General features: G+C 39.3%; 1 protein-coding gene across 1 annotated transcript in view; it reads right to left on the bottom strand.

Moving 5' to 3' along the window:
- Positions 1-260: 260 nt before the first annotated feature.
- The window catches only part of LOC124619714 (L-2-hydroxyglutarate dehydrogenase, mitochondrial), a 98,901-nt gene continuing 72,818 nt past the window's right edge, over positions 261-26,343 (bottom strand). Inside the window, exons 5-7 of the mRNA XM_047146274.1 lie at positions 20,088-20,197; positions 19,487-19,666; positions 261-777 (exon numbers count right to left, since the gene is read on the bottom strand). Coding sequence (XP_047002230.1) covers positions 579-777; positions 19,487-19,666; positions 20,088-20,197 — 489 coding nt within the window. The 3' untranslated portion in view covers positions 261-578. The remainder of the gene's footprint in view (positions 778-19,486; positions 19,667-20,087; positions 20,198-26,343) is intronic.

Genomic DNA, 26,343 nt, shown 5'->3' with positions numbered 1-26,343 from the left:
CAAACTTTGATTTATCATGATACTTTGCACCCATCTCAAGGACTGCATCAACTGTCAGCAGCATCAGCTAATGATGTTGAAGGAGTACTCAATCAAAATTTTTTGAAGTTTCAGTGACTCTATCTGACACAGTGCCTGGGACCTGCAGCAACAATAATAATGTTCATCCAAAAATGCATAACTACAAATTTTAAACAAGGATATTTGCTTTAGTATAATTACTGTGTAGACTATCTAGTTATTAGCACTGTAGGATAACATAACACTCAAGAACAAATTTTTAATATCAAAATACTTTGAATATACATGTGATTAAATGCATATGTCTCAATATGTAAAACATAAAGCAGTCAACAAATAAGTTCATGAGAGAGGCACTGTAGGTACGAAGTACATACTCGTTAATAATGCTTAACCAATCAACAGCACAGTTGCAACAAATGTAACACAGTCAGATGAATAAATACTGTAGTCTTCAACATATAAATATAAAAATATTTGCATACAATAATATTAACAAATAACCATTTGTGCAGGCTTAAAAAGACTGTACTAAAGGAAATGCTGCCCAGTGGTCATCACAGATCAAAAACAGCTTTGGCTTTGTCTGCTATCATCATGGCAATGGCTAGACTTGATGTAGCTCCAGGTGAAGGAGCATTCCGGCAATGGAGAATACGTTCACCAAACTCCCCTATTGCTCCAGTGTCAAAGACAAAGTCATCAACAAGCTGCCCTGAAGTATCCATGGCTTGAGCTCGAACTCCAGCAGGTCCTCTGAAAGACATGTACTTTCATTACTCAATGAACATATCATTTACTTCAAGATTACCACACAAAAAAGCAGGTTCAAATGAAATTATATATAATAAATTTATGTTGTAGCACAGGCATGTAAAAGCATGGAAATCGGTAATGTTGACTGACTGACTAATCTTGCATTTCTTCAGCTGGTGAAGAGAAGACAGAAGTTCAAATTTTGCATAGATCGCTGTCATAAGTAAAGCAAATTAATGGGATTACTTGTAACTGGGAGAACAAGAACTCTTCAGAAAATCTGCACACTATTGCCTGTTAGCTAATAACTTGCTGTTTTGTGTGACATAAAATTAAGAAAAATCGTAGAAAGGTAAGGAATCAAAAGAAAGAGAGGAACTTTAGTAAGCTGAAAGAGCCAGAAGAGTGAGCATTTTAAAGGGCGGCATTAGGCAAAAATTAGCTGAAACCAGGGAAAAGAATAGAATAGATGACAAATGGGTAGGTTTGAGGGATGAAACAGTGAAGGCAACAGATAATCAAACATGCAAAAAGATGAGGCCCAGAAGATACACTGAATTTAATAGATAAACAAGTAAATATAAAAAATGTGGCAACTGAAAACAGACACCTAAAAAAGTTAGAATGGCAGAAAGTGCAAACTGGCAAAGCAGGAATATGTAGAGGAGAAATGTGTAGAGGAGAAATGCAAAGTGTTGTATGGCCCTGAGAAAGGAACAGTGAGCTCATCAGCTCCCTTACCCTACTAATTAGAGACAAATATGGTGTATGCAGTGAAAAGTATGCACCAAAAGGTAAATTATAAAATGTAATACTCAGCCACCCTGTTACACTCTCTCTTGCCTCACAGTCACACTTTCAGGTAGCAGACCAAAGTCAGTTTATGATTAAAATATACAGACAGTAACAACAGAGAAGCTAACATAATGTAACAGGGAACTATGCCCAGTTAATAAATGGGAAAATACAAGGTGAAGCAATCTCCTTGGAAAAATATTAAAACTGTCTATCTAATAAACTACTGAAATAATCAATTTTTGACAATATAATGTGATTGGACAGGTAAAAAAAAAAAAAAAAAATATACTCACCAAGCAGCAGCAGGAGAACATGCACAAAAATGTTTAACTTATGCAAGCTTTTAGAGCCAGTGGCTCCCTCTTCTGGCAGAAGAGGAGAGAAGGAAAAGGACTTGAGAGGTTTAGGAAAAAGGATACAGTTCAGATAAGTCACCCAGAATCCTGGGTCAGAGGAGACTTACCAGACAGGATGAAAAGGAAAGACTGATTGTTAGGAACTGCACCAGATGATATTTGAAAACCTAAGATCTTAAAGATGGAAGACAGGGTACTTCCCAAGACAGAGATTACTGCTAAAACATCTTGCACGAGTTAATAAGAGTGAAAAGCTAAGAGCATTGTATGTAACGGAGGTGGGAGGGGGGACAGGGAAAACTAGACAGGTCGACAATGAAAGATGTAGAATACTAAAATAGAGTGAAGACAGGAGTAGTTACTGTGAAGAAATGCTGAGACCGAAGGAATTAGTGTAAATTAAGGCCAGGTGTATAGCAAGAACCAAGGGCATGTTGTAGTGCTAGATCCCACCTGCAGAGTTAAGAGAAACAGGTGTCTGGGGAAAGAATCCAGATGGTGTGTGCAGTGAAACAGGCACCGAGGTCATGACCGTCATGTTGTGCAGCATGTTCTACAGCATGATATTTGTATTTCTGGTATACACCCTCTGCCTATGCCCATTCATCCTGACTGACACCTGAGTGGTAGTCATGTCGATGTAAAAGGCTTTTAAGTGTTTACATGACAGCTGCTATATGACGTGTCATTTCACAGGTGGGTCTCCCTTTGATGGTATTTGTTTTGACAGCTATAGGGCTGGTATAGGTGGTGGTAGGAGGGTGCATAGGCCAAGGCTTGCAGTGGGGATGGTCACAGGGGTAGGAGCAACTGGGTAGGGAGATGGGTACAGAAGGATCATGGGGTCTGACAAGGATATTGCAGAGATTGGCAGGGTGACATAAAGCTATTCTAGGTGTGATGGGCAAAACCTAAAGACGCAAAGGATCTCATTTCAGGCATAATTTTAGGAAGTCATGGCCTTGTTGAAATAGCTGATTAATACATGAAAGAGCGTGATAATACTGAGTGTCAAGAAGTGTCTCCTGAAGTTCTTTTTGAAGGGATCAGCAGTACCAGGATTGGATGTGATGGCCTGGGAAATGTGCTTTTGAACTGGGCTGGTGAGGTAATTATGTTCAGTGAAGACTGAGGTGAAAATGGTGGCGTATTGCTGTAAAGAGTCTGCATCTGAACAAATAAGTTTGTCTCAAATGCCAAGGCCGTATGGGAGGGAATGTTTGACATGGAAAGGATGGCAACTGTCAAAACGTAAGTACTGTTGTTTGTTAGTAGGTTTAATGTGGACTGAAGTGTGTAGCTGGCCTTCGGTGAGGATGAGGTCAACACCAAGAAAAGCGGCATGGAATTTGGAATAGAACCATGTGGAATTTAACAGGGAAAATGTATTTAGAGATTCCTGGAATTTTAACAGGTCAACCTCACCATGAATCCATATGGCAAAGATGTCACCAATGTATCTAAACCAAACTAGGGGCTGAAAGCTTATCGATCCCAAGAAAGCCCCCTCCAAGCGACCCATGAAAAGTTTGGCACAGCTGCTATATGACGTGTCATTTCACAGGTGGCTCTCCCTTTGATGGTATATGTTTTGACAGCTATAGGGCTGGTATAGGTGGTGGTAGGAGGATGCATAGGGCAAGGCTTGCAGTGGGGATGGTCACAGGGGTAGGAGCAACTTAGCTGCTACATCTGCTGCTTCATTACCCTGAATTCCCTCTTGCCCTGGTAATCAGCAGAATGATACCTCCTTCTACTGCCTCTGTAAGTGAAAAAGTATACCACTGATCAACTGCATACACTTTTTTGTTGGGTACGTGTGACAAACAACCTGAAGGGCACTTAGGGAGTTGTTGCAGTTGTTGCATCCTGGTTCCCACAGCCATACCCCTGATCCATTTGTATGTCTGCCCCTCAAAGATGAAGTAATTGTTGGCAAATGTAAAGTTGATTATGGTGAACATGAAGGATGTCTTAGGCTTGGAATCAGTGAGCACTGACTGAGGAAATGTTTAGCAGCAGACAGACCATGAATGTGGGGGATGTTGGTACAGAGGGCGATGGCATCAATGGTGACAAGAAAGGTTTATGGAGGGAAATGAACAGGCACGGATTTCAGATGATCTAGGAAATGGTTGGTATCTTTAATACAGGAAGAAGTCTTTGTACTATGGGTTGTAGGTGTTAATCATCTAAGGTAGATATAAGTTTGAGGGGTGCCCTATGCTCTTTCTACACCCATCACAGTACCCTATGGCTCCTACAACTGTGACCATCCCCACTGCAAGACTTGACCTATGCACCCTCCTACCACCATCCATACCAGCTCTATAACTAGCAAAACATATACTATCAAAGGGAGAGCCACCTGTGAAACAACACACCACAAACCAGCTGTAATGTAAACACTGTTCAGCTTTTTAAATCAGCATGACTATCATACAAGTATGAGTTAGGATGAAAGGGCATAGACAGAGGATGTATACTGGACATACCAATATACTGTTGCAGAGTATGCTCTGCAACATGACAGTCATAACCCCGGTGCCCATCTCACCACACACACTATCTGGATTCTTCCCCCAGACACAAGTTTCTCCAAATTCCTTCCACAGGTGGGAACTAGTGTTACAACATATTCTTGGTTCTCACCACCCACATGGCCTTAATTTACATTAATTCCTCCAGTCTCAGCATTTCTTCACAGTAACTACTCCTTTCTTCACTCCGTTTTAGCTTTCCACTTCTTTCATTCTCTGACCCATCTATTTTTAGCCATTCCCCCTCCAACCGCTGTCACATACAATGCACTTTCCTTTTCACTCTTATGAACTCATGCACAATGTTTTGGCAGTAATCTCTGTCTTGTGTATTACCCTGTCTTCCACCTTTAAGCTCTCAGGTTTTCAAATCTCATCTGGTACAGTCCCCAAAAATCAGGCTTTCCTTCTAATCCCGTCTGGTAAGACTCCCATGATCTGGGATTCTGGGTGACTTTTCTGAACTGTATCCCTTTTCCTAAATCTCTCCAGTTCTTTCCTTTCACCCTTCTTCCTTCCCCTTCAGCTATTATGTCGGAAGGAGGAGACTCAGGCTCCAAAAGCTTGCATAAGTTAAACCTTTTTGTGTGTATCTTCTCCTGCCACCACTTGGTGACTACATTTCTTTACCTATCCAGTCATATTATATAATAAACTACTGTGAAGTTCAGACATCAAACACCAACAACATTCAATTCATCATCTCCTAAAATAGATGGCAGGTCTGCTGGTAAGTTGGATGCAGCGCTTATAGTCTGATACACAGCACACACTGTTAAAATGTGATGTACAGACACCTACACAGCACAAGCCAGAAACTAGCGTATTCTGCCTCCTGCTGGAGGAGAAATCCATACATCAGAGGACATTGTCCTATCTGGAGGACTGTTAACTGTACGTCCTCTCACTGCATTGGCCAGAAAGAGGAACACCACAGACGTTGTTTGTTTCACTGACCGCAGCATGTTGTTCCCCAACCCTAACTACTACTCCTCCCACAGACGCAGGATCCTATGCCTCAGGTGAAGTAACTGCACAGACATGGGCAGCATGCTCAGAAATTGTATTTTCCACACACGTATTCTTAGCTGCTACATCTGCTGCTTCATTACCCTGAATTCCCTCTTGCCCTGGCAATCAGCAGAATGATACCTCCTTCTACTGCCTTTGTAAGTGAAAAAGTATACTACTGATCAACTGCATATACATTTTTGCTGGGTACGTGTGACAAGTAGCCTAAAGGGCGCTTAGGGAGTTGTTGCAGTTGAGGAATTTGGTAGCATGATAACACTGGATCTGCTACAATCCCCCACACCACAAATAAGCATGTATATAATTGTCATATACAGTGATTGCTTGAGGCAAGCAAGCCTTGAGAACATATTTTGGAAATGACACAACACAGACAGTGGAATTCCCTGTCTTAGACCCAACAGTGCAAACCAGAATACATTCACAGTGCCCAGATAAAATTCTGTAAAACATTGATTTAAAAACATAGCCTGGGGTATAATTCCTTTTGTATGCTGACATATCAAAAAGAACTCTGTGAATCTTTATTAACCAAGGAATTGAACAACTCCAACCTCGTAGTACAGAAACATGGTCCACATTAAGAGCTGCTAGATCCTGCCGCACACGAATCCCAAATGGCATCATTGCTCGTGGTCTGTTTCTGAATAGTCGGTCCATTAGAGGGAAAACAATGGTATGGAATGCTGGTGGCTGTAGGGTTGATAGTAGGCCACATATATAGTGCATCAGAAGCATTCTGCCACTGAAAGATGAACAGTGGCTCACCAGCCTCAACACAAGAGGCTGAGAATCAGATTGGTTCTGTATGCTCCTCGCACAAACACCTCGTAATACTGGAGCAGACATGTTTGGTCTGCTTCCCATCATCCTTGGCTGACGCATTTCAAAATAATTCAATGGTTTTAGACCTGTAGCCTTTTATTCTTCAGATATGGCAACCATGTCAGCTTTCAATCAAATGTGAGACAAAGAAACTTTACCAAACTTTTAAAATCGAGAACACTACCCCTCATTTTAAGAATAGGCAGATTAAGAGGGCAACAAGAACAGCTAACTCATTCTCCAAAACAATGACTTAACTGAAATCCAAATTGGTCATTAATTCTTAAATATTCATATATTCTGAAACTACAACATTCAGTTTATGTTTGACTGAAATTTAGTCCACGTACGAGGGTTTCAAAAGGATAAAAAAAAAAAAAAATTATTTAAAATGTTTGATGGTCTGTCTCTCAATCTCAATATATTTCAGTTAAGTCACATTTCTCTGAGGAAAATTTAAAACATGTGCTATCTGCTCATTCCTCCAAGCACCTTATCATTAACTGCTGCTGATGAGATCTAATTGCAGTGTTGAATGAAGAGCAGAATATGGCAAAGTCATCCACAAACAATGAACATCAGATGGAAGACTCAACCACTGACATAATATCATTTATGGCAATAGCAAACAGACTCACACTTAAAACAGATCACTGAAGGACACCATTTTCTTGTTCAAACTGCTCAGAAAGAGTAACACCGACATGATACACAAGACATAAGGTGGAAAGGAAGGACCGAATGAATATTGGTGGTCATTCACTGAAGTCACATTTGTGAAGCTGTCCTAGGATGTGAAGTTTCCAAGTAGTGTTGTAGGCACTCTCAAGTTAAAAAAAATATATATGAGGTGCTGTCTGGGTAGGGAAGATAAGTTATATTTCCACCTCCAGCAGGATGAGGTTGTCAAGAGTAGAACGATACCTCCACGTATGTCAACTAAGTAATTCCCATGATTCTGGGACCTAAGTCAGATTCTGGTTGACCGTGTGTTCTAGTGTCTTTCCTACACAGCTTGTGAGGGTCGCACTTATGTAACTATTGGGCAATGTGAGATCCTTTCCTGGTTTCAGAAGGGGTAGTAAATTGTCTTCTTCCATGATTCAGGATTATTACCAGTTAACCGAATTTATTAAAAATATACTTTTAATCCTGTGTCGGGTACTGTAATATGCTGTAGGGGATTTGAACCTGGTGTAAACTCCTAAGTTTTCACATAGGAAAGGGACAGCTGTAGTCCTCGATTTTGTTGGAATGGAAATTCCAACCACTCCTCTCCATTAATTCCTGAAAGTGGCAGAAAGCTAGATCCTGGTTTTTGGTGGCAGTGATCAAACTGAAGTACTCTGTCATTGTCTGTGCTGTTTCCAGATACAGACTGGAGACATCCTAGCTTCAGTATAGTATTTATAGGTGCTCACACACATTCAGCAAATATCCTCTTTATGGTGTCCCATACCTTTGTAGAACTAGTGGAATGATTTATTAAGCCCAGAAATGCTCTTCATAGCCTCTTCTTGCTCTTTTTGACTGTCCTTCATGCTTTTTCCCTTGTAAATGAAAAGGCTGCAAGGTTGATAGCAGATGGGTGGCATTTGAAGTATTGCAAAGCCATCTGTCTAGCCCTAATTAAGGAGACACACTTGATGTTCCACCATGGGATGTGTTGCCTCTGAAACTGGCCTGAGGACTTTGTGATAAATGCATCAGCGGCATGGTGGAATATGCTGGTAATGTGATGCACTCAGTCTTGGATGCTGTATTGGTGTTCAAAAATAGCTAGCTGTTTCTGTAGCATCCAGTCTGCTCTGCTAAGCATCCACTGTGGTGGATTTCTTTCAGGATCAGCTCTATCTGAGAGGTGTAACAAGACAGGGATGTGGTCAGTCGAATGCAAGTCATCAAGCACTTCCCACTGAGCAGCATCTATATGGGCTGTGGTGGAGAATGACCCCATAGCAGGCTGATGTGTGCTATTAACAGAAATAAGAAGGCAAAATTCTTCTGACACAAGGAGGATTTCAAGAATTCAACCCCTGCCTCACCCTCACAGCACATTATGTGCATTAAAATCTCCTACAACCAAGAATGGTTGTGAAATCAGGTCAGAAAGAGCCTCTGTATTTGAAACTTCATTAGATGGCAGATACACATTACACAGTATAACTTCAAATGAAATGTGCAGTGTGATAGCAACTGCCTGAATAGCTTTTCCAAGAAGAACAGAAGCAGAGTCGTAAGTGTCATTCACCTTTAGTCCTGTCCTGACTGAGGTCATCTGTTCGATGGAGGCTGATCACTCAAGCACAGGGACATCAGTATGTTTAACCCTTTTAGTGCCAAATACGATCTGATCGTGATCCAGATTTTTGGCGAAAAATGCCAGTAACGATCTGATCGTGATGCCTTTCTCATTCATTTTTTCCGCGCTTGAAGGCAAAGTTGTTAGTATTTCCTAGCGAATGAGAAAGGCATCACGATCAGATCGTTACTGGCATTTTTCGCCGAAAATCTGGATCACGATCAGATCGTATTTGGCACTAAAAGGGTTAAAATGTGTTTTCCTGTAGACACACACACACACACACACACACACACACACACACACACACAGGGATCTCCCCCACGCCAACAGCTTTGGTTCCTCCACTTGTTCTGAGCCCGTTCATTTTCCACTGGAGCACAGGAGCCATCCATAAAGCAAAATGTAATAATTCTAGCATTACTTTTCCTCAATAGCAGTTGTCAATATCATTATTATTTTTTTGAATTTTGGACAGGTCAATATTATCTCAGCTCCTTTTCTGAAAACTTCCATATAATTTTATACACAATATGTTATACTTTAAGCTAAAATTTTGAAAAGGAATTACTTTATTTTCAATGTTACAATCAATAAGTACTAGCTCTCAATGCACAGTTAAAATTATTTTTTTTACAAACATTTGAAATTATGAATTATTTGGCACACTTAAAATTTCTATTAGTATTTACACAATTTAGTACTGTTTACTACATTTATTTCTGGGTTCATTTATGAAATAGTAAATGAACTTAACAGAAATTCATTTTTCAAGAAAAATTGTAATGCATTTTGTGTTGCTTCTGTAACAAGTGATGTTAAATAAAATATGGCGTTTCAGTCTTCGATCGCTATTCTTTATTTTCAATTACCGGTTTCGGGCTAGCTGCCCATCTTCAGGTCATATATTGCAGTTACTCTGTAACTTGTCGGTACAGAACACTCGGTTCGCTGTCATAAATAAAGTAAATTAATGGGATTACTTGTAACTGGGAGAACAAGAACTCTTCAGAAAATCTGCACACTATTGCCTGTTAGCTAATAACTTGCTGTTTTGTGTGACATAAAATTAAACATAGGATGCAGAAAAACCAGTAAAGATAGGAGACAAGCAAGACAGTACACATTTCTTCAATCCTCAAGTCCAAGCAAATTTTTCTCCCTAATCTTGCTACAGGTTTACATGGCGTGCTTTCCTTTCTGCAAAAGAACTATTACTTCATCGAAGTTTGTCAAATGTTTTGCTACATGAAAAAACGAAATGTCGTCTAATACTGATAAAGCTGTTAATACAAATAGTACCCAAGACTGGTGTGGTTACTCAATCTGATTACGTCTATTTTGTCACTGTGTGCTAGATAAAACAAAATAGGCCTTTCTAATATTACAACAATTGCACCACACACAACATGAGCGAGTCTGTTTTGGCAATAATGATCATTTTTATAGTACGACAATATAATTCACGAAGTGCCAATACGAAATACCTATTTGGCCTACTACAATGAAAAAGCTTTATGTTAGGAAATAGTTTCACATTCATTCATATGCTCCAGTTTCTCATGCATGAGACCGAAAAGTAGTAGAACGAAATTTTTGTATAAATTTGGAATCGTCATATTCTGCCATAATTTGTGTGACGTCCCAGTTTCTTCTCCTTCTTCGTTCTAACAAACAATCATGTCATCACTAATTCTGTAACTATTCCTACTACTGTCAAAACTCATTCTCCAGTTTACTTTACTAACCCTGCCACAACCACCGGTTTAGTTATCCAGCAATTACTCTCCGGTTAGGCCTTATTACGTGTTCGTACAATGCGTTTTCCGCGCTACTCCCAGAATGGAACTTAAGAGGCTGCCAGCCAGGGACTACAACTGGCCCTGTCTCATGTAGTGATCTGGCCAAAAAATTTTTTTGTCAGAATTTCACTTTCTTGGATACACCATGAAGATAATACTAATCTGTCTTGCCTGTTATTCCTGTTAGTTGTTTATTTCCACTCTGGTAGTCTGAATCTATGGATTTTGCTGGTAATTATAACAACGGTAAAAATTTGCAACGCTAAACAAGCAGCAGTTGGCATTCACCAGTTAGGCTTTGTTCCGCTCAGCTCCTATAGGCCCGTACCGTTTTGTCTGTAGGAAAGTTCATTTCTAGATGCGCAGAGACACCACGTACACTATGCAAACATTCAAAAATCAGCTTCTAATTCATTCAAAAATCAACTTAGACCGTGTTAAAAAAAAATGTTCAAAAACCAGCAGAAGTGAGTTTCAAAATCATACAAACAATCGATAGACCGACGTGTGCTGGACGCTAGGTGCTTTGTGAAACAAGGTTTTTTTTTTTTTTCTCTCAAGAATATGAATTTGCCCCCCCCCCCCCCAAACTGCCACCCAGTTCAGATACCTCGGTTTGCCACCCCCCCCCCCCCCCCCCCACCAGATCCGGGCCTGCTGCGCTCGTGTGAATCTGGCATCTTGGGCATGCCAGTAAAATTTTTCCGGGTACCATGTGGCTGATTGCTGCTACTGCTGCTTACACAGCCAACAGCCACACTTATTTAGCCAGAAGCGGGAGACGGTATTACTCATATGCGACTCAACTGCGCACGTGCATGAGCCCGTTCGTAACTGCTTAAATGAATCTAATGTAAACAGTTGTGACGTCACGCTCAATGGAGGCAATTTGTTGTTATGAAGCATTGCATAGTCTTCCTAAAGCCTTTGGCACATTTCGCTGTTGGCAGATGCTTGTATGTGCACTGTGTTATTTTATATGATGCATTTCCTTTGCAATTGAAGTTTTATTTCCGTTTTTTTCTCCCGTTCATGTTTTAATGCTGCAGTATTACCCTGCAGTAGCGGGATACAGTAATATCCTTTGTTAGAGGATCAGTTCTTAGCAGTCAAAATTACAAAAATTTAACTGAAAACTGAAACAACGAAAAATTCCCGGAATATAAAAAAATTCCTGGGTTTTTCCCGGTTTTCTCCCGGATGAAAAAATTCCTGGGTTTTTCCCGGATCTCCCGGTTGTCCCAGGTCGTATACACCCTGTCTATTATTCGTTACATATGATTGAACTTACTGATATATGATTATGAACTTTATTCATTTTGTTGTGACAAAACATTTCTGCTAGTGTGGTTTGGTTCATGGCTCAGTCCCCACATCTTAAGCATAGGCCCTAATGTTTTTAATTACTTTCTCCCTTCATGAGTCAACATATCTATAAATATTCTGGTCTATGTGGCTGATTGATTTTGTGCTACACTCCTACTTTTGATTGAGTTTATTCTTCTGGTCTGTAGCCATCATTGTGAGTGTTTTGAATTGGCTCACTCACCCTACACTTACACTCTAAATATTTTTTCTTCTCTTTTGATGATTTTGAAGGTGTGACTTTATAGATGTAAACTTGCAATTTGTAATTCTAGTAATTTACACTGCCTCTGCACTTATTTCTATAGTTTAGTGTTGTAATATTGTAGTTTTGGCTTTGTATCAACTGTCCTGAGACAGAATGTTCCACAGATCCGAAAATCTGAATGCCATGTCCTCATATATATGTATAGATTATGACTTGTATAGTAGATATTTTTCTTAGATTTTCTGTGATATGTTATGTATCAGATACTTCTATACAACTGTATTCTGTTTTCTGGCATGATTTTGTTCACTGTTTGGCAAACTTTTTAGAAGGTCACAAAATATTGTAAATACATTGTTTCCATATTATGTGAGGGGGATATTGTAACGGGACATCCCCCTCTATCTTACTGTTCCTCAACAGTAGTTGTTGATGCCAATATTATTTTTCGAATTTTGATCAGGTCAATATTATCTCAGCTGCTCTTCTCAAAACTTTCATATAATTTTATACACAACATGTTATACTTCAAGCTAAAATTTATGAAATGGAATTACCTTATTTTTGATGTTACAGTTGATAAGTACTAGCTCTCAATGTACAGTTAAAATTATTATTATTTTTTTTTTTTAAATTTGAAATTACGAATTATTTGGCACACTTAGAATTTCTATTACTAATTATGCAATCTAGTACTGTTTGTTACATTTATTTTTGGATTCATTTATGAAATAATAATCAAAATTAGTAGATATTCATTTGTTGAGAAAAATTGTAAACCCTTTGGATTATGGTTATTACAGCAGAGTGAAGTAGTAGTAAACACGTCTCTGATGTGATCAGATGTATTTTTGTATTTTGGGTGAACAATGTAATTTCAGTTTTGTTAATGTGAAATTCAAAAGGCTGTACGATATACTAAAATGTGACAAAATATATTAACATAACAACAAAAATTCTTGAAAAAACTATCTTCAGATTTATTTAGATAAATTCAACCATGAGGACCTAAAATGTGGGAATTTCAGCTTCAACAATCAGACACCTAGACAAGAAGAACTGGAGCCAACTCTACACAAAAAGCTATATAAACTAGAAAGTTTATTGTAATCTTCACTCCTCTAAAATATTTCATAAAATACTTTGCTTATTGTGAACAATAACTGGAATTAAGAAAGGAAGGGGGAGATTACATATATCAACAGCTATTAGATTGATATTGTTTTATTGGGCAACCAGTTTCAATGTTCCAATCACATCATCTTCAGGCCTGCTGCATGAATGACACCAGGTACCATTTGTATATGTTTTACACGTGGCACCAATACTCTTAGTTTCTTAGATATCTGAACTTCATGAGTATGTGTGCTCTTCACGCATGTGACAGGAGTGAGTAGGAGTTGCTGCCAAGTGTGTAAAGAGCACACATGCTCAAGTAGTTCAGATATCTATGGAACTAGATACAAATGCTGGTGCCTTATCTTATACATGCACGAGTGGTGCTTTGTGTCATTCATGTGACAGGTCTGAAGGTGATGTGATTGAAAAATCAAAATTGGTTGCCTAATAAAACAATATATTAATATAATGGCTGTTGGTATATTACAATTAGATTTCATTGACCAGCCACTGTCTCACACTCCTGAACCTAGGACAAAATTGCATTTATTTATAAGGCAGGTTTAGGTCTTCCCCTTTCTCTTCTGTGTGTAGAAGAAGCCATTTCACAAATGGTACAATGGAGAGGCCCGGTGAGATCATTTAAGCAATTCTCAAAGTAAACAGTCATATTGTCATCTGGGTGTTTTTCTGTCTTACGGTCATCTTGCTTTGATTGAGCCTTCCTGACAGTATGCTTCATCTTAGTCTTCTCCTTCAGAGTTGGTAACATCTTTAGACCAAGGCAAACTGTTCTTCTGCAGTTGCCTTCCAGTGTGATGTCTATGGCATGGGCTGAAGTGTTGCTTATGACTGGTATTTGTGATGAGATGGCAACAGTTTCTTTCAAATTTCTTTCTCCAAGGTGCATTTGCAAGACCAGTTTTTTCTATCAGAAACCATTGTGACGTCTATGTGGAAACACTTTTTCAGGTTTATTTTTGAGAGGTGCAGGAAACGAAACTGTAGCGGCTGGTTGTTGAAGATATTTGTACACTTTCTTCATTCCAGCATACAGTACAGTACATTGTACACTCTCTGCTCCAAGCTGTATGTGAACCTGAACAATTGACATATGACACAAGAGTTCAGAGGAGGTACAAATAGCTCCTTCAACAATGTCAGCCATAGCACTCTTACCACACATAGCTTGATTTTTATATTCCACAGTGGTTTGCCTGAGTTTATGGTATGTGAAACACGTCATGGGGTTGGGGAAGTATGGTCTGACTTTTAGTCTTATGAAGCCTGCTTTAATGTAATCTGGCAAAATCAGCCAACTGGACAGCAATGTAAAAAATTTTGATTTTGACAGTGTTCCACTCTGATCATGCATTACTTTTCACACTTCAATGACCCCTTTGTTATCTGTCCGCTCCTCCTTAAGCTCTGTAGTGTCCATATGCAAGCTGTCACTGCATGTTACTACTGCCTGACTGTAGCAAAAGGTGCAGTTCAGTGCAACCTCAATAGGACACTTACCGTATTTACTCGAATCTAAGCCGCACTTTTTTTCCGGTTTTTGTAATCCAAAAAACCGCCTGCGGCTTAGAATCAAGTGCAAAGTAAGCGGAAGTTCTGAAATATGTTGGTAGGTGCCGCCACAACTAACTTCTGCCGTCGAATACATGTAGCGCTACACAGGCATGCTTTACAGGCACAAAGACAAATACTGGCGCCAAAACCTCTGCGTCAGTAAATAAATTAAAAAAAAAAGGTGGAAGACGAGCTTTTTTCTCCGCCCCGAATTTCGACCACTGCATTTTCATACATTATCCAATGAAGTAAATACAAATTCCATATTGTTCATCTTCGAATGTAGCAGCTTTTCAGTGTACTACGAAAATCCGACTGGCAAGACAGTTTGCGATGTTTGTCAGTATGGCCAATTCTACGTTCTGATTTTTTTTCTACCTGTGAGAAGAGATGGTTGCTAATGGGAACTTTTGTGAATTCTGAATCACATGCAGTATTCTCTTCACCATAAGAATAATACGAATATAAACATTTTGCCACGTATTCTTTCGTGTTTGCTGCTATCTCATTTAAATCCTGTCCGCCTAATAAACTACGAAACTAGAGTGAGACAACACAAACGCGGAAGTATACACATATGTCATGTTCATATTCGTATTATTCTTATGCCTAATAGTGATACAGTCAGAAATGAAGGGCAATTGACTAGATTTTTAAATCTAAGATGACCCTAATTTCTGTACAGAAAATAATGTACTAAAGAGGCGTCTGCAAAGATTTTCAAACGGAGAAAAATTTTCGCCAAACTCTCGTTCAGAACATCTTCTATCATACTCAGTTTATTATTTGGTTCTTGTTGATCATTATCAAAGAAAGCAGCAGTGTAAATAACAACAAATAGCAGTATCTTGCCATTGTTTCGCTACTGAGACAATTACTCTCTCTTTTTTTTTTTAAATTGTAAGTGGCGGTAGCACGCACAAAAGCAAACCATGCCGCGAGCGGCGACAGGTCGTGAACATTCATTATCGGAATGCGACAAACAATGCATGACACAGTACAGTAATGCATTTTCAGCTTAGAGTGCCGAAAACACCTATAACAAAGAGAACGGCAATTATCAGATCAAAGAAAAATAAGCAATCAATTCAAACCAGACGAAGCATGTGAAAAACGAGGGGTACCCACATAAATAAGGACGGAGCGCCTGACGCATAGCAATGGCTACCTGGTAAAGCTTAACTGCTAAGCTTACGGCTCGAACCAAACTACTGTAGCTGTATCGTCATTCATTCGACCTGAATTCTGTCTCATATTACAATGGACCAACTTTGTTTCGATTTGGAGGTGCGGCCTAAAACTTTTCTCTCCCCTTGAATTTCGAGTCTCAAATTTCAGCTGCGGCTTAGATTCGGGAAATTATTTTTTCCTTTATTTCGAGTCTCATTTTTAAGGTGCGGCTTAGATTCGAGTGCGGCTTAGATTCGAGTAAATACGGTACTCAAAAGTTTTGACTTGAGGAAGCAAGTGGCTTGCTGTGATATAGCTGCTTTGACCAGTAATGTTCCATTATACAACCACTTAGTACCTTCAAGGGTTCCAGCCAATCAGCCAAAAGTAGTTACAGAAAAAGCACTTCACCCAGACAGAGCCTCGTATATCTGGGTAAGCCTTTACAAAAGATGTGCAGCAGGATCCACAGAGGGTGCCCACTAGCAACTGTTCCACACCACTGGCAAATAGCACTCCCGCAAGATTGGGGAATTTTTTTATAGAGGTTTGTAATGTCCTCTTGATCCCCCTTGCCTGTGATACACAACATTCCACCACCATGCCACACAGTGGTCACTGAAAAATGCCCAGAGCTTACGACGACAGCAGAATGGCGGCACCTGCCACTTACTACTTCATTAGGAAATCCATACCCAGTAAACGATTGCTGAGCTCCCTGAGATGCTTGACATTTAGAACAACACAGGGGAGCATGTGTGGCTTTACTAGAATATTGAGGATAAGACGAGCATTGCCCCCCCCCCTCCCCCCCATCCAAAATCCTGAAAGGTGGAAGTAAACAAATTTGAACACAACACAATATTATGGAAAGATAAGAGGAAGTAAATGAAGATGGGATGGGAAATATGATACTGTAAGAAGAATTAGACAGGGCCCTGAAAGAATTAAGTCAAAAGGAGGCCTCTGGAATAGATGACATTCCGCCAGAGTTGTTGAGATCCTTGAGAGGTCCATCCATGATAATAAAATTCCACTTGGTATACAAGATGTACCAAATGAGCAAAATACTTCAAGAAGAATGTAACAGTTCCAAGAAAGGCAGGTGCTGACCGGTGTGAATATTACCAAAGCCATGGTTAGAAAGCTTTTGACAATACTGATTTGACAAACTACAAGGAGTAAATTGTTATTTACAAACTGTAAAGCAACCAGGCTGAAGTCACAAGGCTCAGAGGACATGAAAGAGAGGCAGTAGTTGAGAGAAAATGGGACAGGGTTGTGACCTATCCCAAGGATTATTCAATCTGTACCTTAACCAAGCTGTGAAGAACATGAAGGAAAAATCTGGAAAGGGAATTAAAGCTCATGACGAAGAAATAAAATCTTTGAAGTTTGCCAATGTTGGAGTAATTCTGTTGGAGACAGTAGTAGAGGACTTAGAAGAACTATTCAATGGAATGGACAGTTTCTTGAAATGAGATTACAAGATCAACATCAACAAAAGTTGACTGAAGGGTAACTGGATGTAATCAAGTTAAATCAGGTGATTCTTAGGGAATTAGATTAAGAAATGAGACACTAAAAGAGGTAGATGTGTTTTTATTATTTAGGATGAAAAATAAGTGATTATGGCCAAAGCAGAGGGGATATAAAATGTAGACTGCCAATAGCAAGGAGTGTATTATTGAAAAAGAGAAATTTGTTAACATCAAATACAAATGTAAATGTTTGGAAGTCTTTTTTTAAATATTTGTGACAATTTATGATTTTCACAACAACTGTCACTTTTTTATAAACAACCAGTTTCAGTCAGACAACTAAACATCCTCAGGTATAACACAACTTCAATTGCATGAAATGTGTCATATCATGAGAACTCGTATATACATAAGACCCAACTGGTATTAAAACCACAGCATGTTGTAAAGCATCAAACACAACTAATGTAATAAGTTGATGTGGGCGAAGCATATGGACAGGATTTGAAAGAATGTGCCTCGATTGTAGCCTTTTACAGGAGTGAAACATGGGTGATAAAATAATACAGACAAAAAAAAGGGACGCCACTTTTGAAATGTGGTGCTACAGAAGAATGCTGAAAGTTATACTTGGATAGATCAGATAACTGACGAGAAACTACTGAATCGAATTGGTGGAGAAAATAAATTTATTTCAGAGCTCAATTAAAAGAAGGGTCCAATCGATAGGAGATATCCTGAAAAAAATGGTTCAAATGGCTCTGAGCACTATGGGACTTAACTTCTGAGGTCATCAGTCCCCTAGAACTTAGAACTACTTAAACCTAACTAACCTAAGGACATCACAAACATCCATACCCGAGGCAGGATTCGAACCTGCGACCATAGCAGTCGCGCAGTTCCAGACTGAAGCGCCTAGAACCGCTCGGCCACACTGGCCGGCCATATCCTGAAATGTCACAGAATTGTCAGTTTGGTAACATGCAGAACAGACTAGCATAGAGAGCTGCATCATACCAGTTTTTGGGCTGAAGACATCGACATCATCATCATTATCATCATCATCATCATCAACAACAACAACAAGTGCCACAGTGACATGAAAACTACTTGGGCACTTTCAAAAAGTGTTAAATATTTACACACTTATGATTGTTAGAATCACAAGATCTGAGTTTAACATATTTTTCTGAATTGAATTTTCCATTTTATATAATCACCTATCTACTCTGATGAAACAAGAAATGTGTATGGAGAGACTACACACGTTACTTCAAACATATCTATATTGTGATGAGAAACCAGTAAAAAGTGAATGCTACTGCCTAATAGAATGCAAAGTTATGGTTAAATTTTTAAGGTCAAGACACTTACAGAAATAATCAGTGTAACTACTTTACAGATGAGCAATATTATTTGCTTGAATGACTTTCTGTGATTTACTTTTAGTTGTAGCCCTCCTGCCAATACCTACAGTTCAGAAGAGGAGATGGTATGACAACTGGATTTGCAGCAATTCTTAGATTCCATACATTCCAGTACAACCTATCCATTTGCTTACTCACAGTGATATCCTTGACCAATCATAACAAAAGCAGATGGTAGTCTGAATCACCTGGTTGGTGAATAAATGAATAAGTATGATGGGGGTAACTAAACAATAGGCTTAAGATTCATTGCAGAATGAATTTTTTTCTCAGGGGGGGACTGCAGACTGGAATGAAATTTACACAAATTAGAACAGTTTGTCACAGAGAACTAAAATCTGGATTGTATTTCTATTTAAGTGGAAGTTTGGGTTTGAATACTGATGCCATATACAATTTTAAACTGTATAGAGTTTTGTTTTAGTTTCATTTAGACAACTAGCAAGAAATGGACATGAAGTGATATCAGATTACTAACACTGCACACCAGTGCTCAAAGCTCTGTTTTAAAATACATAGATCTCACTGTACAGTGGCTGTATTGAGCTCTTTGTCTTCTCCTGCTTCTTCTTTTTTACTTTTATGATAATAGGCAATTCAGGACAATTCGTTTTATTTTAAAAGTTGAAAATTACTCAAGATTTTAACAAAATTCCAAAATTACTCAATTTTTGTTTTCTAAGAATATATTTTAATAGGACATACATACCTTTCAACATCAGAAAATGTAATTTCTGGTATGTACTTCTGCAGCTCTTTCACTTGGAGGAAAGGGAATGCTGACTTTAGCATCTCTTTGCTACCAAACCCAAGATATTTAAATGCCAGTTTTCTAAATCCGGGATATGCTAAAACCTCTTTTAACTCCTTCCAGTCAAAATCTTTCCACCTTGAAAAATAAATATAAATCATTTAAATGTTCTCTCTCTCTCTCTCTCACACACACACACACACACACACACACACACACACACACACACACACACACACGCACACGCACGCACGCACACACACACACACACACACACACACCAATTACAGCAGCAATGAAATACATCATTGACACTAGTCTTAAAAGTGCCAAGAACAATGTTGCACAAATGAAATAGCACTGATGAAGGTCTAACATTACCTGTGGGATGCATAACTCACCTTGAATCAATGCAATTTCTCTCCCTGATATTAAATTTACCATATGCAACATCTCAGAATTAATCTAATGATTTTACACCACTGAGGACACAAGCAAGTATAATATTTAATTATATCAAACACAGAATACTATTGCTATGCTCTAACATATTGCATACCTGTAGCCTTCCCGTTTAAATGCAAGGATAGCATTTGGTCCAAGCCATACACTGCCATCCATTCGGGGTGTAAAGTGGACTCCTAAAAATGGATACCGCGGATCTGGAACCTTAAAAAAAAAAAGGGAAAATCAGTTAAACTGAATTACAAATAAACTATTGTGATCTACATCTACATTGATACTCCACAAGCCACTGCATGTGCATGGCAGAGAGTAACCCATACCACTACCAGTCATTTCTTTTCCCGTTCCACTTGCAAATAGAGTAATGGAAAAACGACTGCCTATATGGCTCCGTATGAGCCCTAATTTCTCATATCTTATCTTCATGTTCCTTACTTGCAATGTATGTTGGCTGCAGCAGAATTGTTCGGCAGTCAGCTCCAAATGCCGGTTCTCTAAATTATCTTAATAGTGTTTCTTGAAAAGAACATTGCCTTTCCTCTATGGATTTCCATCTGAGTTCCCAAAGCATCTCCGTATCACTTACGTGTTGTCTGAACCTACCAGCAACAAATCTCACAGCCAGCCTCTGAATTGCTTTAATGTCTTCCTTCAATCCATCCTGGTATGGATCCCACACACTTGGGTAGTGCTCACGAATAGGTTGCACCAGTGTCCTACATGCGGTCTCCTTTACAGGTGAACCACTCTTTTCTAAAATTCTCCCAATAAACCAAAGTCAACCATTCACCTTCCCTACCACAGTTCTCATATGCTCATTCCAGTTTATATAGCTTTGCAACATTATGCCCAGATATTTAAACACTTGACTGCGTCGACCAGGTCACTAGTAATACTGTATCTGAAAGTTGCAGGTTTGTTCTACCTACTCCTGCACATTAACTTATATTTATCCACATTTAGAGATAGCTGTCATCACACCAACTTGATATTTTGTCTAAATTGTCTTGTATCTTCCTACAGTCACTCAGCTTCGACACCTTACCATACACCATCAGCAAACAACTGCAGATTGCTGCCCATCCTGTTTGCCAAATCATTTATGTATATAGGGAGCAATAGCAGTCCTATCACACTTCCCCAGGCCACTCCTGATGATACACTTGACTCTGATGAACACTCGCTGTCGAGGACAACATAATGGGTTCTATTGCTTAAGAAGTCTTTGAGCCACTCGCATACCTGTGAACTTATTCCGTATGTTTGTACCTTTGTTAACAGCTTGCAATGATGCACCATGTTAAATGCCTTCCGGAAATCTAGAAATATGGCATCTGCCTGTTGCCCTTCACTCATAGTTCACAGTATTTCACTTGAGAAAATTGCAAGTCGAGTACTGCAGAAGTGATGCTTTCTAAATCTATGCTGATTCATGGACATAAAGTTCTCAATCTCAAGGAAGTTGATTATATTCGAACTGAGGATATTTTCAAGGATTCTGCAGGAAACCAAAATCAGGGATATTCGTCTGTAATTTTGCTGGTCTATTCTTTTACCCTTCTTATACAATGGAATCACCTGTGCTTTTTTCTAGTCGATTGGGACTTTGTGCTGGGTGAGAGATTCACAATAAATGCAGGCAAGGTTTGGGGCCAATGCCATAGAGTATTCTTTGTAAAACGGAATTGGGATTCCATCCGGACCTGGTGATCTATTAGCTTCAAATCTTTCAGTTGTTTCTCTATGCCAGGGATGCTTATTACTATGTCATCCATATGAGAATCTGTCTGATGATTGTATGAAAGTATGTTTGTATGATTTTCCTGCATGAATGATTTGTTGAAAGTGAAATTTGAAACTTCAGCTTTTGTTCTGTTATCTTCAATTGCCACTCCAGACTGGACAACAAGGGACTGAATGGAAGCCTTAGACCCACCCAGTGATTTTACATAGGACCAGAATTTTCTCAGATTCTCTGCCAGATCTTTTGCTCAGGTGTGACGCTGATAGTAGTTGTATGCTCCACACGAAGATCTTTTCAAAGATGCACAAATCTCTACCAACCTTTGCTTGTCATCATTTGTGCATTCTCTTTTGAACCGAGGGTGCAACAGCCTCTGCTTCCTCAGCATCTTTCAAATTTCATTATTAAACCATGGTGAGTCTTATTCATGCATTACCTGCTTTCTAGGCACATAACTCTCTAGACCATGATTTAAAATCTGCTTACACTTAGCCCATAATTCTTCTCTATCCATCTTACTGGAACTAAGTGATTTCAATTCACTATCTAGCAGAAACACTCTCCTAGCCCACTTGACTAATTTATTAACTTTTGTAACCATAGCTGCTATGATCATATCATGATTGCTAATCCTTCTTTCTATATTGACATTGTTGATAAGGTCTGGAATATCTAAGATATTTCCATTGCACGTGGGCAGCCAAGCTAGCTGCTCAAGACAGTTTCCAGAAAAGTGTTCAAAAGTATTTTGTATGACTGTCTGTCTGTACCCCCTGCAATGAATCCACAGACATTTCAGTCTATACTCGGTAGGTTAAAGTTGCCTCCAACAAGTATTGCATGAGCTGGATATTTACGCACTACTGACCATAGACCTCCTTTCAATGATTCTAGAACTGTCCCAGTGGAGTTAGGTGGCCAGTAAAATCACCCAACAATTAACTTGGTTTCATTTACACCTGTTACATGCAACTAGATAACTTCACTGCCACACTCAACTTCGACCTCAATAGAAAGAACATTTTTGTCAACTGTAATGAACACCCCCTCCTGATGTCTTTGCAATAGAGATTCCACGCCTCGCCAAGTATCTCAGAGCTTTCCGCTTCGGATTTCAGCCGGCTCTTGGTCCCAAGAGTAATTTGAGTGGGAGAACTTTCCTGGAGGGCAGTAAATTTGGGAACTTTATTACAGATACTTCGACAGTTTACTGACACAGTTTTGACAGTTGAAGTGTCTTTACTCTGAATGCAGTCTGCTCTGACTTCCCCTGCTGCGTATCAACTGGTGAGTGTTCATCACAGCAGCCTGAAAAACCCTCACATGCACTCCACAAGTACTCTGTGACCTGAGTAGTTGCTTCCTTTGTGTAGTGCATTCCTGACCTATCAAGGTGAATCCTATAAATCCCCACACCATAACAGAGGTCTAGAAATTCACTGCCAAGACCAGTACAGAGTCAACGAAGCCTTTGGTTGAGACCCTCCACTCGGCTCCAATCAAAGGATCCCAACCAATTCTGAGAACGTTGTTGCAAATTGCAAGCTCTGCTTGCACCCCGCACACAAAGCCACCTCTGCCAGCAGCCTGTGTGAACTGAGGATGGCCTCAGAACCCATGTGACAGGTATCGTTGGTGCCGACATGAGTCACAAGTTGCAAACGACTGCACCCTGCACGCTCGATAACCGCAGGCAAGGCCACCTCCACATCTTGGATAAGGCCCCCCGTCAGACATACTGCGTGCACATTGGCTTTCTTTCCAGCAGCCCTAAATGCTATCTGCCAAGGCGCTCCATAACACGCCTAACGTTGGAGCTCTCGATAACCAGTAACACCCCCCCCCCCCCCTCTCCCTGCCCCAATGTGCCTGCTGTAATGTAATTAACTGTCAGAGATAAACTTTATCTCATGCGAAAAGTACGATGCCCACAGTAGAGAGTTAAGGTAACTTCATTATGTTGCCATACAATGCGTTTAATTTATTTATTTATGAATATTTTCTTTTATGATAAATAATGGATTTGTTTGAGATGATAAATGTTGTATATTTATATGTATTTATTTATATGTGTCTTTGGAGTGTATTAAGGTCAGAAGACCAAAGAATCTGGAATGCAGGAATGTCTGCAACTTCCTGGCACATGTTGGCTTGCCCGCCACTTCTTTGTCAGTATTGGAGGGACATGGACGTGTTTACGTTACCAGTACAGTATAATGCATTTTTAGAGTATCAATGTTCGTAGTGAAAATATTGTAGTGACTAAACAAAAAGTACGAATAAATATTATTTTTAGCCGAAAGTAATTCGAATCCGGTAGTGTTTATTTCAAACAAGGAGAAAACCCAGACCATGCTTGTTAGAGTAATGTTTTGCAGACGAAACCCCTAGACAAACGAGATCTGCAGTGTGTAATCTTTCAGCAGCTACTAATAAATAAGCCTTGCTGAAATTGTGCTGGAACTACTCGTACTATTCTCAATTACATACACGTGGTGCGAATGTGGTCCTACCACAATATACCGCGAAAGATTCCACATCATTCAGTTATCAAGAAACGAGATAGGGAACAACCAGTACACTGCTTAGACCCTGCTGAAGGAGCAGCCACCTGTCCACTCACAGGGTGAATCGGCAAGGCCAGGTGCCTAGTATCCACATTGATCCTCTGCCTCAATCAACGCGAACGCCTTACCATTGGCACTCACCCTGCTGTGAGAGAGAATCCACTGTATCGGGTACGCTAGGAGGTGCCTCAGAAGCAGAGCCCTTGGGCAAAACAAGTGACACCTGAATGTTCCATATGATGAGCTAGATTCTCCACCACCGCTACAGCCCAAGGCAGCAACCTGAAAGTGACTGACCATAGACAAAAGCGCATTCAGCTGTTCGCAAACTGCGGCCAGTTCCTCCTGTATCCGCACTCAGCATGCACACATCTTAACCATCCTAACAAGACTAACTGAAGGAGTATACTACAAAAGCAGACAGCCTCCTAGATATGCAACTTGCTACCCTTCTGATGTATCACCAAAGCACACTGATGTGTTAATGAGCTATGTAGCTGGCTGTCCAGTGCACAACTATTGCACTACAGACTGAATCAATTCACCCTTACAAAAACATGAGATTGAATAACTTGACAGAAAAAGAAACAAAAATTTTAATAAATATACTACAAGAAAAATACAGAAAAAGATAAACACTTAACTTGCCACTCTGTAGATGTATATGACCTGTACATCACTATTTTGGAAATTATAATACCGGAAATAATATATTCATACAGTATTACTAAATATAAATATTATTCATGAAGAAAGAAAACTCAAGTTTCTTTAAAGAGAAGAGAGCAATGGACAAAGACAGAGTTTGAAGTTGTCTAAATTTGAAGACCTTATTTCAATAGTGGTACACTAATTTTGTTCATTTCAAGACACTGAGGATAAAACGTAACTGACTGATGATATTGCAGCAAGGTATGAACTGCCATCAGTCAATTATGTCTAGGCCTCAGTGTCTCAACAAAGAATACAGCTGAAGGTATACCACGACAGAAGTAAGGTCTTGATTTCTTATTATGGAATACATTTTACAAACATGAGACAAAATTATAAAGTAAAAACAGGAAAATTCCACAATATATACATAAGGTCATACTATGGAAGTCATTAGATGCTTACAAAACAACTCTAGATCTGTGGCATTTGGAACTAGTGATCATTTCTTCAGGCACAGAGTAAATCTTGATACAAAAAGCAACTCTAGATTTCATGTCTTGTTTCTCTCTCATTCTGGTAGGGTTTGGTAGTTGGACTTATTAACAGCAGGATTTGTACACTGATAGTTTACATCCACTTGAAGTGAAACACTAACTCCCATCTATTATAGTCTTGATATAAATGTTGTCATATTCTTAGAGACTGTTTCACTACATGAGCACACATCCATACTCAAAATGGTCCCATGATAGACTAATCACAAGGTTGTCATATTTCTGGTGCCTTGGAATTACTGACTCTTTTCTAAGGCAAAAGCAAAATGTACCTCCTGTCGTGCAACATTGTCCTCAGCTGAAACGTGTCAACCTAGCTGTTCATTAGAGCCATGACTGTCCTTTAGTCAGGCACTGAGTTTAAATTTATCTAGATTCACCTCACATTATTGGATTCAGCTTCTTACAGATCCTGATAAGTTAGGCCCTACTCTCACCCTCACCAGCATCATTATATTATAAGATTATTTAAGACTCTTAAAGTTTCAAAAATATTAAAACCCCTCACTGATATGGGAAAAAGGACAAGCAGAATATAAAATGTAAACCAAGGATAATTTATCATCTGTGACTTAGTACTTCTTTCACATCTTTCAATGATTTGTTGACATGAAAATGCCGAGTTGCACTGTGGTGGATTATTTCTGCTACCTTTTGTGGATATGTGAAAGCTGTGATTTCTTCTAATCACTGTGGACGGCCTTTTATTCATGGAATCTATAGTACAGGGCTATTACAAATGATTGAAGCGATTTCATAAATTCACTGTAGCTCCATTCATTGACATATGGTCACGACACACTACAGATACGTAGAAAAACTCATAAAGTT

Source organism: Schistocerca americana, chromosome 6 (assembly GCF_021461395.2).
Source record: "Schistocerca americana isolate TAMUIC-IGC-003095 chromosome 6, iqSchAmer2.1, whole genome shotgun sequence".
NCBI classification, from domain to species: domain Eukaryota; kingdom Metazoa; phylum Arthropoda; class Insecta; order Orthoptera; family Acrididae; genus Schistocerca; species Schistocerca americana.
Note: the sequence above shows the minus strand (reverse complement) of the source record. Positions and strands in the feature narration are given on the sequence as shown.